The sequence below is a fragment of the Halichoeres trimaculatus genome, unplaced genomic scaffold (genome assembly GCF_033239565.1).
Source record: "Halichoeres trimaculatus isolate MK-OKI-2021-1 unplaced genomic scaffold, fHalTri1.1 fHalTri1_scaffold_16, whole genome shotgun sequence".
NCBI classification, from domain to species: domain Eukaryota; kingdom Metazoa; phylum Chordata; class Actinopteri; order Labriformes; family Labridae; genus Halichoeres; species Halichoeres trimaculatus.
In genome coordinates, this window is record NW_027437194.1 from 20,455,645 (window position 1) to 20,468,702 (window position 13,058).

General features: G+C 39.2%; 1 protein-coding gene across 1 annotated transcript in view; it reads right to left on the reverse strand.

Annotated features, from left to right (window-relative positions):
• rgs3a (regulator of G protein signaling 3a) overlaps positions 1-13,058 on the reverse strand; it is a 95,646-nt gene that overhangs the window by 74,048 nt on the left and 8,540 nt on the right. The window contains exon 2 of the mRNA XM_074690207.1: positions 8,968-9,102. Within this exon, the coding sequence (XP_074546308.1) occupies positions 8,968-9,102 (135 nt within the window). The remainder of the gene's footprint in view (positions 1-8,967; positions 9,103-13,058) is intronic.

Genomic DNA, 13,058 nt, shown 5'->3' on the forward strand with positions numbered 1-13,058 from the left:
GAAAGCTGCACTGATAGAAGTCCAATGGTAGCATTACTTAGTTAAGGAAACATGTTTTAACTCCTTTAAGCCACGTCTATTTCTCCTCGCACAACAAGGTTTCAGTTTTTTCACTCTTTCAGCAGGTTACTCACGTGGTCCCACCACATTCATGACCTGGTCTTCTGTCAGAAGGAAGAAATATACAATTTCCGACTAACATGTACAACCAAGCCAAGAAAAAAAAAAAACACTCGGCATGCTGCCAACGTCTTCACAATATTGTTTAATCGAGACATATGTGTGTGCAAATGTGTGTGTAAGTTATGCAACAGTGTCAAGTTAAACAGATATGTCATGAGAATCTAGAAGAAAACTTCTTAAAAAACGATCTAGCGACATGCCGTTCTGATGCACTCCAGCTGTAACTGATGATGTCATAAAACGGTGTCTGCATATTGTCGACTGCTGAACAAGGCGTGTATACAAATCAACTAAAATATAAGTCTTAATAATCACATGTCCTAAGATTTTGCTCCTTCACAGGTGATTTAGTAAACAAAAATAAAGTGGGAAAAAAGCCGCAATTGGGGAACTAAATAGACTCAGAGTTCAGTGGCTGCTCATCCATAAACTTTGTTTACCATTTGACCATTGATAGATGAAGCAAATAGAACTGGCAGCAAGTGGACACTGTGCAGTAGAGCCCGACCGATATGGGATTTTTGGGGCCGATGCCGATACCAATACTGGGGGCAAAACAAAGCTGATATCCAATATATATCGGCTGATATATATAATAAATTCATTGATATTCACAGGATATATACTGTATATGAACACAAATTATTATAATATCCATATGATTCAAGACAGAGACAGAACACTATTAAATTAAAACAAGGAACTTTAATTATAAAACTGCCAACATAAGAACTGTAGTGTAAACCACTGATAAATAAGAACAAGCTGTAAACACAATAATAAATAAAGAAGTCAAACTTTAAACACAGTAAGTAGAGAAAAAAGTCAAACTGTAAACACGCAATGAGCAACTTACACAACGTTAAAACGCCGTATTATAGTCTTACATTAAATACTGATGGACGTGTAAATAAACAGTGCCATTTATCTCTGTTTATCTCTCAAAAAAGCAACTAACACAACGTTAAAACGCTGTTCTATAGTCTTACATTACACAATGGTGGACAGAGGGGGCAGGCACTCGGGCAGTGTACAGCCCAACGCACAGACACACAGGAACAGGAGTGACAGAATCTCCGCGGAGCAAAATTTTTTATAATCCGCTACATTTTGGCTGATGTTGATTAATCAGTGACAGGCATAATCGGCCCGATTAATCGGCCTGGCTCTACTGTGCAGTAATGAATTATGAGCTTAAGTTCCCAAAGAAGAGCAGGGAAATGGCGAAAGGGTCAGGGGTGACCAAGGTATGGAGAGCAAAAGCAGGCCTGTGAGTTGGATGTTGGATCCCAGGATGAAGAGTCCAGAATTGAAAGGCTCTGCTGCTTGTGTCACAGGCTGTCACAACGTTATGGCAGATTTTGTGTATTGATCATTAAAAAGCAATACACACCAGCTCATTATTTGATGCCTGTGGCAGAATGTGTCACACAGACGGAGGAAGCAGTCTAGGTATGTTAGACAGCATCTGTCGAAATAAAAGTGATAAAACCAGTGACATGACACGCACACCTGGGAATGCTGTGTTAGGCCATTTCCTGAGGAGTTGACACATTCAGGACACTGCAGTGCGTGTGGTGCTGAAAGATCTTGTGGACTTAAACAGTGAAAATGGTGAATCATCCAGTTTTTCAGATACATCCAAAACTCAGTGGGAGATATCAGCGTATTTTCTGTGTTGCTGCTTAAGATTCAGTGTGTCCTCGTAGTGAGATATGATGCTCAAAAAATGCACATTCACTGGCACTTCCTATCTGACAAGAGCTTAATGTGTCATTAAATATGAGGTGTTGTGACATGTTAGAGGGGGAAGACGGAGTAATAGTGAGACCTCCACTTTCTTTACTTCCTCATGAATATAGGAGTTGAGAGGGGAAGAGGCAGCAGGGGAACAAGACAGGGTCTTTGTTATTGTGCGTCACTGCTTCCCCTAACATAAATGCTGTATTATAACCACTCCAGCAGCTAAAACAGATTCTCATAAATGTCAAATGAGACAGCCAGAGAACAAGAAGAACAAGCTGCCTTCGAAGCTCCAAAGACACACTTTGTTCGTTGGCAGCAACCATTTTTTTTTGCACTTTTTATGATGGTCGTTCTGTCATGGAGAAAATGTATGCAAGGAACTTTACTTCCTCTGACTCAAAGATGGGGTGCTAGCATGGCTCATCAAAGGCTAACTGTGGGTGATGAAGTGGGGGCTGTCATTTTCGAAGTAGCCAGTCTTGCTTGACTTCTTATTTGAGCATGTGTGTGTGTGTGTGTGTGTGTGTGTGTGTGTGTGTGTGTGTGTGGCTGAACAAATACATTTCTCCAGCAGCCCTGTGGCTAATGCAGCGCAGACAAGTGTGGCGGAAGGAAGGAAGTAACAGACTTATAATGGCAGTGGGATACCAGAATACCAGACCACAAGAGCAAGAGTTTGTTCCTGACAGGAAATAACTTAGCAGTTTACATAAATACACAAAATAAAAACTGCTTTGTTAGACTTGATCAAAAAAATTGTATTGGGGCAAATTTTAAAAGCATAGCTTAAAAGAACCTCCCCTTTGATGGAAAAATGTCACATTGATTTGTGAGTGTGGCTGAAGGCTGGGGAAACTTGAAAACTGAACTCTCTTTCAAAGATGTTCTGATTTAAAGCTCCCGTTTTGGGATCAGGAGGTGGAGGGTGGGGGGTCAGACAGTTTTGAAAAAGACTGAAATTAACACTAATCCATTACCATAATCTAAGAGCCAAATTTACTTTTTCCTTTTAAATACATGTGAAGTTGCAAACTGCAGTGGCATAGCAGGTGTCACGAGAAGTGACTGAAAGAAAACTGCCAAAGGAGCCTTGTTTTACATTTTTTTCATGGCAACAGTAACTGAAATGTGACATATTTGACAGCTTAAACATTGCAATATAAAATCCTTGTCAGAAAAGAAGTGTGTGTGTGTGTGTGTGTGTGTGTGTGTGTGTGTGTGTGTGTGTGTGTGTGTGTGTGTGTGTGTGTGTGTGTGTGTGTGTGTGTGTGTCAGCTTGGCAACCTTAAGAGCCTAAAGCCTCTGTATTGTTTCTGCAAAACAAAGCAATTTTCAATTCACTCCCATAAAACCTGTGACCTTAAAGTCACCAGAGACAATGAGCATGAAATGCAAGGGAAAAAACACTTGTCAGAGTTACAATACTTTTAGGAGGCTTGAATACAACCTAGTATGAATAGTGTGTATTTTATTGAAGGTTATTTCACTGTTAAATGTCACTGTCTATGCAGCCACATATTCTGCAATAAGAAGTGCAGACAGTGCTGAAAGCAGACGCACTGTGTGATGAAGTCACCAAAAGCTGATTCTTTGTGCATCAAATGTTGTAATTAAATATATTCTTATTCTAGGTAGGTAAAAACATATATTTAATCAGGTCTTTGTTGAATAAGCCTAAATGAGATGATTCAACTTCAAAGTATGATACATCTGGCTGTGAAATGAACCACTAATGTTATTGAAATCAAATACTCTGAATGTGTAATGTGAAATCAATAATCTACTCAGGAGCTGAATCATCATGACTCAACATTTAAATGTTATTTTTGTTTGTTTGTTATCAGACTTCATGATTTCATTGGAGTTTTAGGCAACCAAATCTTTTCATTTCAGAAGATTTGGGCAAATCTGTCCCACCCGTTCTCAAGTTCTCTGTGCAGGTCTTCTTAAGACAATACCTGCTTCAAATCCCTGGCAGAAGTTTTCTGTGACTATCTCCATGTCAGATAAAAAGACGAGTCATTTATTCAAGTTAGTCATCATAAATATATCACCCTCATTCCTCTGACTGGAAATGAAGCACCAAAAAAAGAGAAAAAAAATGGCTCTTACTTCCCCTCTCAAAAAAAGAATTGAGGATTAAAAGATCTCCAATAGAAAAGGCTCAGGTCCAAATGTTTTCAAACAGAAGTCTTTCAGGGCTGGGGGGAAGGGGATTGAGACAGCTGCTGACAGTGACGGACTAACCCTGTTTGGTGGAGAACATGAATGGAGACAGTGACATGAATAGTTGGTTGTGACTTCTGCTGTGTGACGCTTCCCTTTTGAGTGGAATCTGCTCTCTCTGCACACTTACACCTAACTCGAGAGCAAAGTGCATGCCTCAGCTAAGTGTGGATATACTCAACTCTGTGCATGAGAGGACAAATGCTGTTTCTGACACAAGGGAAATGTGTGAGTCGATGGGTAATTTTCTAAAGCTCCTTTGCGATGAGTCTTACTCACTGGCAGGGATACACACACCGAGCATCAAAGACACATTCTGTTCTGGTGATAGAATAAGTTCATGTGTTGAGTCAGCAGTAACAATGAGCAATGGAGTAATTTCAGCACTACAGAGGGGAATATTTTGCCATGTCCAATAGCTGCAGTGTTCTTGAATAATGCTTATGTAAAACAACCATTTTTGAGTTTATCCTTTGTACTGTTGTTTTTCAGGTTTAAATGTTATGTTTTTGTATTTTTTCCAGGCACTTGTCTAAGAAGGACCATTATAAATCTACAAATCCCTATCTTTATATATTTGTCCTCCATTCTGTGCCACATCTAAAATGTCTCTAAATTCTTTTATGTAAGACTCAGGACACTGCAGAGGCATTTCCGTACATCTCCAGTACTTGACAAAGCTGATTTGCATTAAATTAAACGCTTTTTGAGTTGACTGAATACAAAGTATTTGCCTCTAAGGTACTCTAGAGAAATGCAATCAAAATTGAACTAATTTGTCAAGATGTTAAATGTTATGATTAAGCATGTATTCTCTTGCCTTCAGGACACCATTCACTCATTTAATAAATGATTACACAAAAAAAGGTTCTCATTACTTCCCAGGCATGGTACACAGGAATAATCCGACAGAGTTATTCATGCATGGAAGTTTTGCATGTTTCTGTGGGAATATGTGTAACAGTGTTGGTGTCGATAATTCCATCTACATGGACAGGAGTGAATCCTGAGAGCACAGTTTAATTCTAACTTTTCTTCTAAATGTCAAAAATCTACAAAGAAAAGGAAAGAGAAATAATCTGAGTTTAAAAAAGGAAGTTTTAAACTACAGGCACACTGTGTTTGATGAGCTTTGTGAGATTTAAATGCATATGTAGAGAATTGATACAGTGTTCCACCACAATGTTTTAAAGGAACATTGAGAATATTTTATTTATTGTGTTTTGTTGAGTGGTATTTTATTTCCATTCATTCACTTTCTGAACTGCTTATCCTACTCAGGGTTGCAGGTGGCTGGAGCCTATCCCAGCTGTCACTGGGTAAGAGGCGGGTTACACCCTAGACTGGTCGCCAGTCAATTACAGGGCTGACACAGAGACAGACAACCATTCATGCACGCACTCACACCTACGGACAATTTAGAGTGACCAAATTAGCCTGATAAGCATGTTTTTGGACTGTGAGAGAAAACTCACGCATGCACGGGGAGAACATGCAAACTCCACACAGAAGGGCCCACCGGCCAAGCTGGGAATCAAACCAGTGACTTTTTTTCTGTGAGGCTGCAGCGCTAACCGTTGCGCCACTGTGCAGCCAGTATTATATGCTATTTCATCATATTCAGTTGTATTGCTATATAAGGTATAGTATTGTATGTCTCATATCACATCTTATGGTATTGTATAATGCAGTGCTATGTAATGAAACATCAGGTCCGGTCTAAACTCTTCCATATGTTTAACATCGCTTTGGTGAAAAGTGTCTGCTAAATAAAAACAGTAGAATTGTAGAGTTGTAGGTCTTTCCTTGTCATAATGTGCATTGTTGTACTTCACTGTTAGTTGTTGCATATCATATCATATTACATCTCATCTGATTCTATTATAATTTTAAGTATGTACAGTAACATAACATGTTGCATCAAAAGAGGGATGTATTGTAATGCAAACACACTTACTTTTTGTAACCTAGCATTTGTAAGGGTGGCATATCATATTATAAAACATATTATAAAGTAAAATTTAACAGTGTTGTGTTTTTGTTTGATATCTTATCATAATGTATCATGTAGGGCTGTATGATGTCACATCTGCTCGTTTCCTGTCATAACCTGTCTTATTGTATTTTGCAGATTGTATCGTTCTGTATTGTATCATTGCACCATTGTGCCCCTGCACTTTTTCATGTAGTGTCATATCACTTCATACCATCACATACCAGGCAGAGGCATTCTGTAGCCAACATACAGTAAGGGAGATGCTTTAATACTTTATTTGTGTTGTTGTGAAATGTTCCCACAAATGATGAGGGCACAAGAAAGAGCTCTAAATTTAATTTGCCTCTCCTTTTAAGAAAACGGCTAAAACACAATCCCTTTCCATCTGTTTAAAGATGTATCATCTAAACCAGAGCGAGTACTTAATGAGGACAATGGTACAACAAATATCAAATGGAGTGCAGTGTCTCTACAATGTCTCTGCTGATCAATATGCTGGTGGTCAATAATGTTTGGGTAAATCCCATTGACTTACGCGACTGAGAATGCTTGCAAAGCTGTTGTGGTATCGAACGTATTGACCACTGCAGCATGTGTAAATGTGTTTTTGCTTTCAGCTAGGTGCACCTCATCGACAGAGGAAGTGATTGTAAAGAGGTGAGGGAAGCTCTGTGGAATGGTACAGTATGTGTACATACATGTAAGCCCTAAGGTATTGTTTAGAAGGATGAAGTTCAAAAGTTCACCTGGAAGTAGCTCAATTATTGTGTAATAATCCAAATACAGGCCAAGTTCTGGGTCATTCGCACTTCTGGTTAATCAGTTCTCATCCTCGGTCTTTACAGATAAAGGCAGAAATACACACACACACACATGCACAGGGCCAAACACACACACAGACACACACACACATCCATGGAGAGGAAAAAGGATGAAAGAATCTCGGCTCATCTCTCTCTGGTTCTTTCTTTCATGTGAAGATGAAATGAAGCCCTCGTGTACAACAGGTGTGACATCATCACACAAAGCCATTTATCCCTTTTTAATCACCTCTCAGTTAAACTAGGAGGACGCCTCATGGAGAGCTTTTTAATGTATGACGTAGACCCACCACCTTTGGTCTGGACACTGAAAATAAAGTCTTTAATGTTTACATTGAAGAGATCTAACATAGTTTGAAAGGTTCATCTAATTTAGTGTTGACTGAGTGTCAGTCACTTACACAGCTGAAAAAAATAAAATCCCAAAATAGAATTTGACCAAAAAGAAAAAAAGGGAAAGGAAATTTGTGAGTAGGTTTCCCTGGTATTCCTTGGATGACCAAAATGGGCCACAGTTGACCGCAGACCTCTAAATCAGTACCGTCTGAGCTCAGTGAGCGCAAGTGGAAGCTGCAGTGTGCCCTTTAAAACACAAAGCAAACCCTGAGCACTGCACCATTGCTTCACAGTTGCACATTTATACAGCTCTACTTCTTCAACTACAGCTGTTGTGTCTTTATGCTGTTACTTTTTTTTATTTTTTTTTACAAAATTCTGTTACAATACGCGTCTCTATTTTGAGTCTAGCTTTTCTAATTCAGTCCTCTTGAAGTAAAGCTACACACTGAGAGGCACTGATTAGCAAAATACAACCATAAGGTCAACTCCTCTAACAAAGAAATAGCGTCTCTATGCGTCTGTGTTTGCTAACATTTAACAAACCATTATGCGTTCACCTGAAAGAAAATAGGCCAATTTCTATTCAGATAGTGATTATTGCAAATTATATCAAATTTTCAAAGACTGGCATTATCCGACCAAACACAGTCAGAGTATAGAGTATATATGTATATTAAAGGGTTAAATCAGTCTACTAGACATACAAGCTGTGCGAATAACATATCAATTATTGCTGCAGATAGCTTGCGACTTCCTGGGTAGTTAGTCCTCTGGATTACCGTATATAAAAAATCTACCGCACATCACTCGTGTAGTTTCGTGCAGTAAATCAATTATTGTCCTCCCAAGAATATCTGGCACAACAACGTAAACTGAGAAATAGCATTTAGAGGTAATAGTTTTGGCGCTGATCATTTCTTTCTAAACCGTGAATGATACTGTAAGTATCACCAATAAAGTCCACACAGTCACTTTAACCTTGTACATTCAGCCGTTTTACAGAACACTAAAGCTACTAGTCTGTTGTCTTTTCTTTTTTACAAACAAAAACAGCTCTTTACTACCCACAATCCCTCATTCAGGTCTGTAAATGTTATACATAAGAATCCCAAAGACATTACATTTTTGAGTACAAGTTGTAGCTTTAAGGTTAACTCAACAGAGTGGCAACAAACATCCAAAAAGAAAAGAGAAAATGACACTGATTCTGAGTCACAACACCACATGTAAGCTAGCAGGCTGAGAAAACATTGTGACAACAGAGTATGAGTGTAGTTTTTTGTGAATGAACACAATAACTACACACTAACAAGGCTGTGAACACACTGAACTGCATAAAGCAAAGGAGGGTTTACGATGCTCAGAGTTGACTCCAAGCTGGAGCCTTGCAACTATTCAAAACAGACTGATAAAAGTCAGCAGGAAAAAGTAAATGTAAGAGCCAAATGTTAAAAAGATGGTTAGCAGGCTACAGTCAAGTGTCAAATGCAACAAACTAAGTGTGTTTTCTTGTGAGTATGTGACGTTGCAGAGGTAACTGTGATGGGGCCATGCACAAATATATGCAACACCATGTGTTCATGTGTTTGGCGATTCATCTCTTGCCTGAAATGAAACAGGAAATGCTTCCTAGATGTGTGCGTCCATGTGTCATACCTGCTCAAAATGAGGAACGGAAGGCTCCCTCCTGTGAAGCTGGAGCTGCTTGTCAATGTTGTCCTTCAGGCACTGACACACGCGGCGCTTCTGGTCGGCAGAATAGGCTTCCAGGCTGAGCAAGCAGTCACACTTCTAGAGACAGAGGGAGGCAGAGAGAGGGAGGGGGAAGAGGAGAGAAAGTGTTGGAGGAAGAAAAAAAAAGAACTGTGAGCAATTAGGAATCTCCTGTCAGGGAAGAGAAGAAGTATCTCCTGATGTTTGGATAGTGAGGGAACAAATAGGAGATAAGAGAAAGAATAACAGCAAATAAGAAATATGAGGCAGGCAGAGGAAGTGTTGCGAGTACATGCAAGAATGGGAGGTCTGTTCAGGAGAGTAAAATCAACAAAATATCACAGCGGCATACTGGTACAGTCTGTGCTGTCACAGACTGCTTCTTTTGTTCCTCTTTGCGCCTGCCACTGTCATCCCAACTTTGTTTTCATGACACCACAGACTGTAAAGTGGCACAGCCCTCTGGGTTAGGAAAAATGCTAGCATTAGTGAAATTAGATAATGGCCAGTATCGGCTTTTGGGCAGAATTTGATACGCTGACAAAACGAGTACGTGACCAACAGCAAGATGGCTTTTCTAAAGGAGGACAAATCAATAAACCCCGCTGGGAAGAAGACAAGAATATTTGATGAGGGGTGGTAAAGTTGGATATGGAATGGCTTGGTCACATAGCTTTTCACTGGAATGGACACTGATACCTCTCGAGGGAACTCTCCAAAATCTGTGTTGACGTCCAGACTGAATCTCCTAATAGTTTAATGGCTCCATTTGTTTTTTTCACAAGGACCAAACTGGGAGAGGAAGACCAATCTGCTAAAATAATATTCTTAATACAGCAAATAGATGTATGTTTGTTTCAAAAAACCCTTTCCAGGGGTATTGTAAAAGAAATATGGAGTGCGCCTTTGGGACTTTCTATTTCTTTCTATTTAAGTTAAGGACATTTAAGGTCAGGCGCTGTTTTTGGCCAATCCAGCTTCTCTGAAGTTAAATGTCTATCTAATGGCAAAAAACCTTTCGGACACTGTTTCAATGCAGTTGAAAGGGCCCATTTGGTTAGAATGTATTTCTATACCATAGCATTTAGGGACCTTCACCAGAAATTGAAAGATAAGACCATACTGTGAAGAAAAACAGCCCAGACCTCTATCCCTGAGTGTCTGAAGTATGTATCAAACTAGGAATGTACCAATCCAATCATAGTATTGGGAAAAAGTTAGATCTGATTGATGACAAAGGGCTGTTCCATTGAATAGATCTATTCAACTCAGTACTTTGCTTTTTGATATTCATACTAATGATAGGTATTATGCTATCACCACCAGTAGGTCGAGGCATTATTGAGGGGCAAAGCTACAACAGCGTGAATGGAGAAAACTACAGTGACTCAGTACTTCAGATGTTTTTCAAGCTTGCCAAGCCTGAAGTTGACATATTATATTACATGTTGTGTAACAGAGGACATTAAACCCGATACCAAAGCTAGAGTATCGGTATTGGAACTAAGATATAAAAGACCCATACTACAATAGATCCTTCTGAACTCAAGATTTCTCCATTAGTCTGCAGGAGAAGCCAGCTAGTAGCAGCCTCAGATGTCAGTGCCATAATGAAAACAAAAGTACTTCCTTTAATGTCCACTTGGGGCAGGCTCCAATAGCCCAGGGATCCATTGACACCCATGAAAAATTTCCATTTTCAAAGTGACATTAAATGTGTTTACCAACTGGAACAAAATAGTATTTTTTTTCCACAATGCAATTTACCCAAATCCCTGATTCTGGAAAAAAATTGGTATGCAAAGACAAGTCTACCCTGCACAATATTTCCCAAAATGCACAGTGCTAATATTGCTGATCCTCTGTTTGTTTGTTTGTTTGGTTTTTTTTATGGCAATAGTGCTCAATTTTAGGGGTGTATTCCTGGCCCCTACTGTGTAACTAGTGCAACTACATTACTGCAATGCCAAAGTCTTTGTAGTAAAGTATTGGAAAAAAATGAAATAAATAGGTGGAGGTGGGTCTTTCGATACCCATGTCACAAGTAGCGTTTTATTTCTATACAAAGTATTTCGGTACACATAAACAATGTGTGAACTATTTGAACCTATAAGTTGACACTACAGAAGCAGCTAAGCGATCAACTTTACCCCTGCTTTGCAAAACCAAAATCAAACAGTCATACTACATTTAAAAGCAGTATGCAGTACCTACTGCCTGCATTCATATGTAGCATGTAGCAGGTGGCTACAAAAAACAATCAGTGACATCACTGAGGCCAAATCCCTTTTTAAATGGTCTTATGTTGTGTCCAAATATAAGGTTTCTGCTTTCCAAAGCCCAGTAGTGACATTCTTTGCAAACTTTCTCATCACTGCATGTATCAAACATTGTAAAGTAAGGTGTACTTCCAGCTGTTTCATCTCAAAAACATGCTCTCTTTGGATCAAGATGCTGAGCCCTCATGCTCATGATACAACACCAGGCAGATAGAGGCTGATATGTTAGAAGTGAGCCAACAGATGATGGATGGCTCCAACATGTTACACGCTTCAGAATTTGTTGGCCTTGCTCTTTAAAGTCGCGTGGTCTACCCCTTCATGGCTGAGCTGTTATTCCTCCTTGGGGCAACCACAACACAAAAATAGCACTTAAATTGACCTGGGTGGCTCTGATGGAGCGAAAAGGTTCATGGATTGACTTAAGGGAAGGTTGGAATTCTTTTAAAATCAGTCAAATCTTTTTGACACCATAAGCTGGTTTACTCAATCAGCAGATGAGATGAATGGAAAACCTCAAGTTGATAATCAATAGGGGGTGTGACTTTACCATATTCTGTCTAATTTAAACACTTTGTTCCTTTTGGTGGTTGGGTTAAGAGGAAATAACTGGTGAATTTGCCTCCTGATGTAAAATAATAATATAATTTGGTGAGGCCAGTAGAGCTTGACAAAAACCTCAGATAATTATGATAAATGAGCAACTAATTTCATTTTGCCCTCAGTTCATTTACATGGTTTGAACTCTGAATATGCTGAGCTATTAAGGCTGGAATTTTTTTTTTTCAAATGGTAGACTAAATAACTTATCTTTTTGATTGTAGAACAGATTAAATAGTGCATGTGGCTTTCATTTACACTTACATCAGCTTCTCTCTCCACCTTCCCCATTGTATCACCAAGGTATTTTCAGCCAAACAACAGTTCCCATGATCCCTCTCTTCTCTCATTTAAGCCACACATGAAAGGAACCCATTGTGCTCAAGTATAGTTTCTATTTTCTCCTCTTTCCGACTCGATTACTTCTATCTACCTCAGTTGCTCTGCTTCAGGCGATGTCAGGAAAAACATTTGTGTCTTGACATTTTTGGGTACGAGTCAGACCACAAATAAGATTCTTTCCATTTTGTGCAAGTCCTCAGAGACAGACTATAGCCCTTAGGGCTTTTCTTGATGCTCTGTGCCCTGGTCAGGGCTGAATAATGATGATAGTTGATTTGTCTGTTTCCTGGCTGCATGGGCTTTTGCGTGACCTGCTGTGCATCTATCACGAGAACTATCTGTCTCTTTCAATAGAAGTCAACGTCAGGTTGAAGATGGGGATGCTGCTTTTGTAAGGTCTGGAAGCACTAAGTGTTTAGTGGCACAAGACTTGTCATTGTACGTGATGGTAATGAGGATAAAAAGCCTTAATCACGGTAAAAAATAAAGGTAAAAAGCTTACATTATTTTTAAGTCCTTGAGGGAAAATACTCAAGGAACGGCTCAACAATAAAGGAAGAATGTATGAGGTAAGTGAAGAGGCAGAAAGAATAGTTAGACTAGAAATCAATGAACTGAGAAATAAAAGGACAGAATAGGACAAACAGCCATGGTAAAAAACTAAAGCATTTATGAAATTCAGCCTGAATGTTTTCAGTCGAACAACTGGATGATGAAATAGGAGCTTTTCCAGAGCAGACAGAAATCAATGTTCATGTTCTTTGATATCCATCATTTGGACCCAATCTCAGCTAATAAGAGATGAACAGAGGC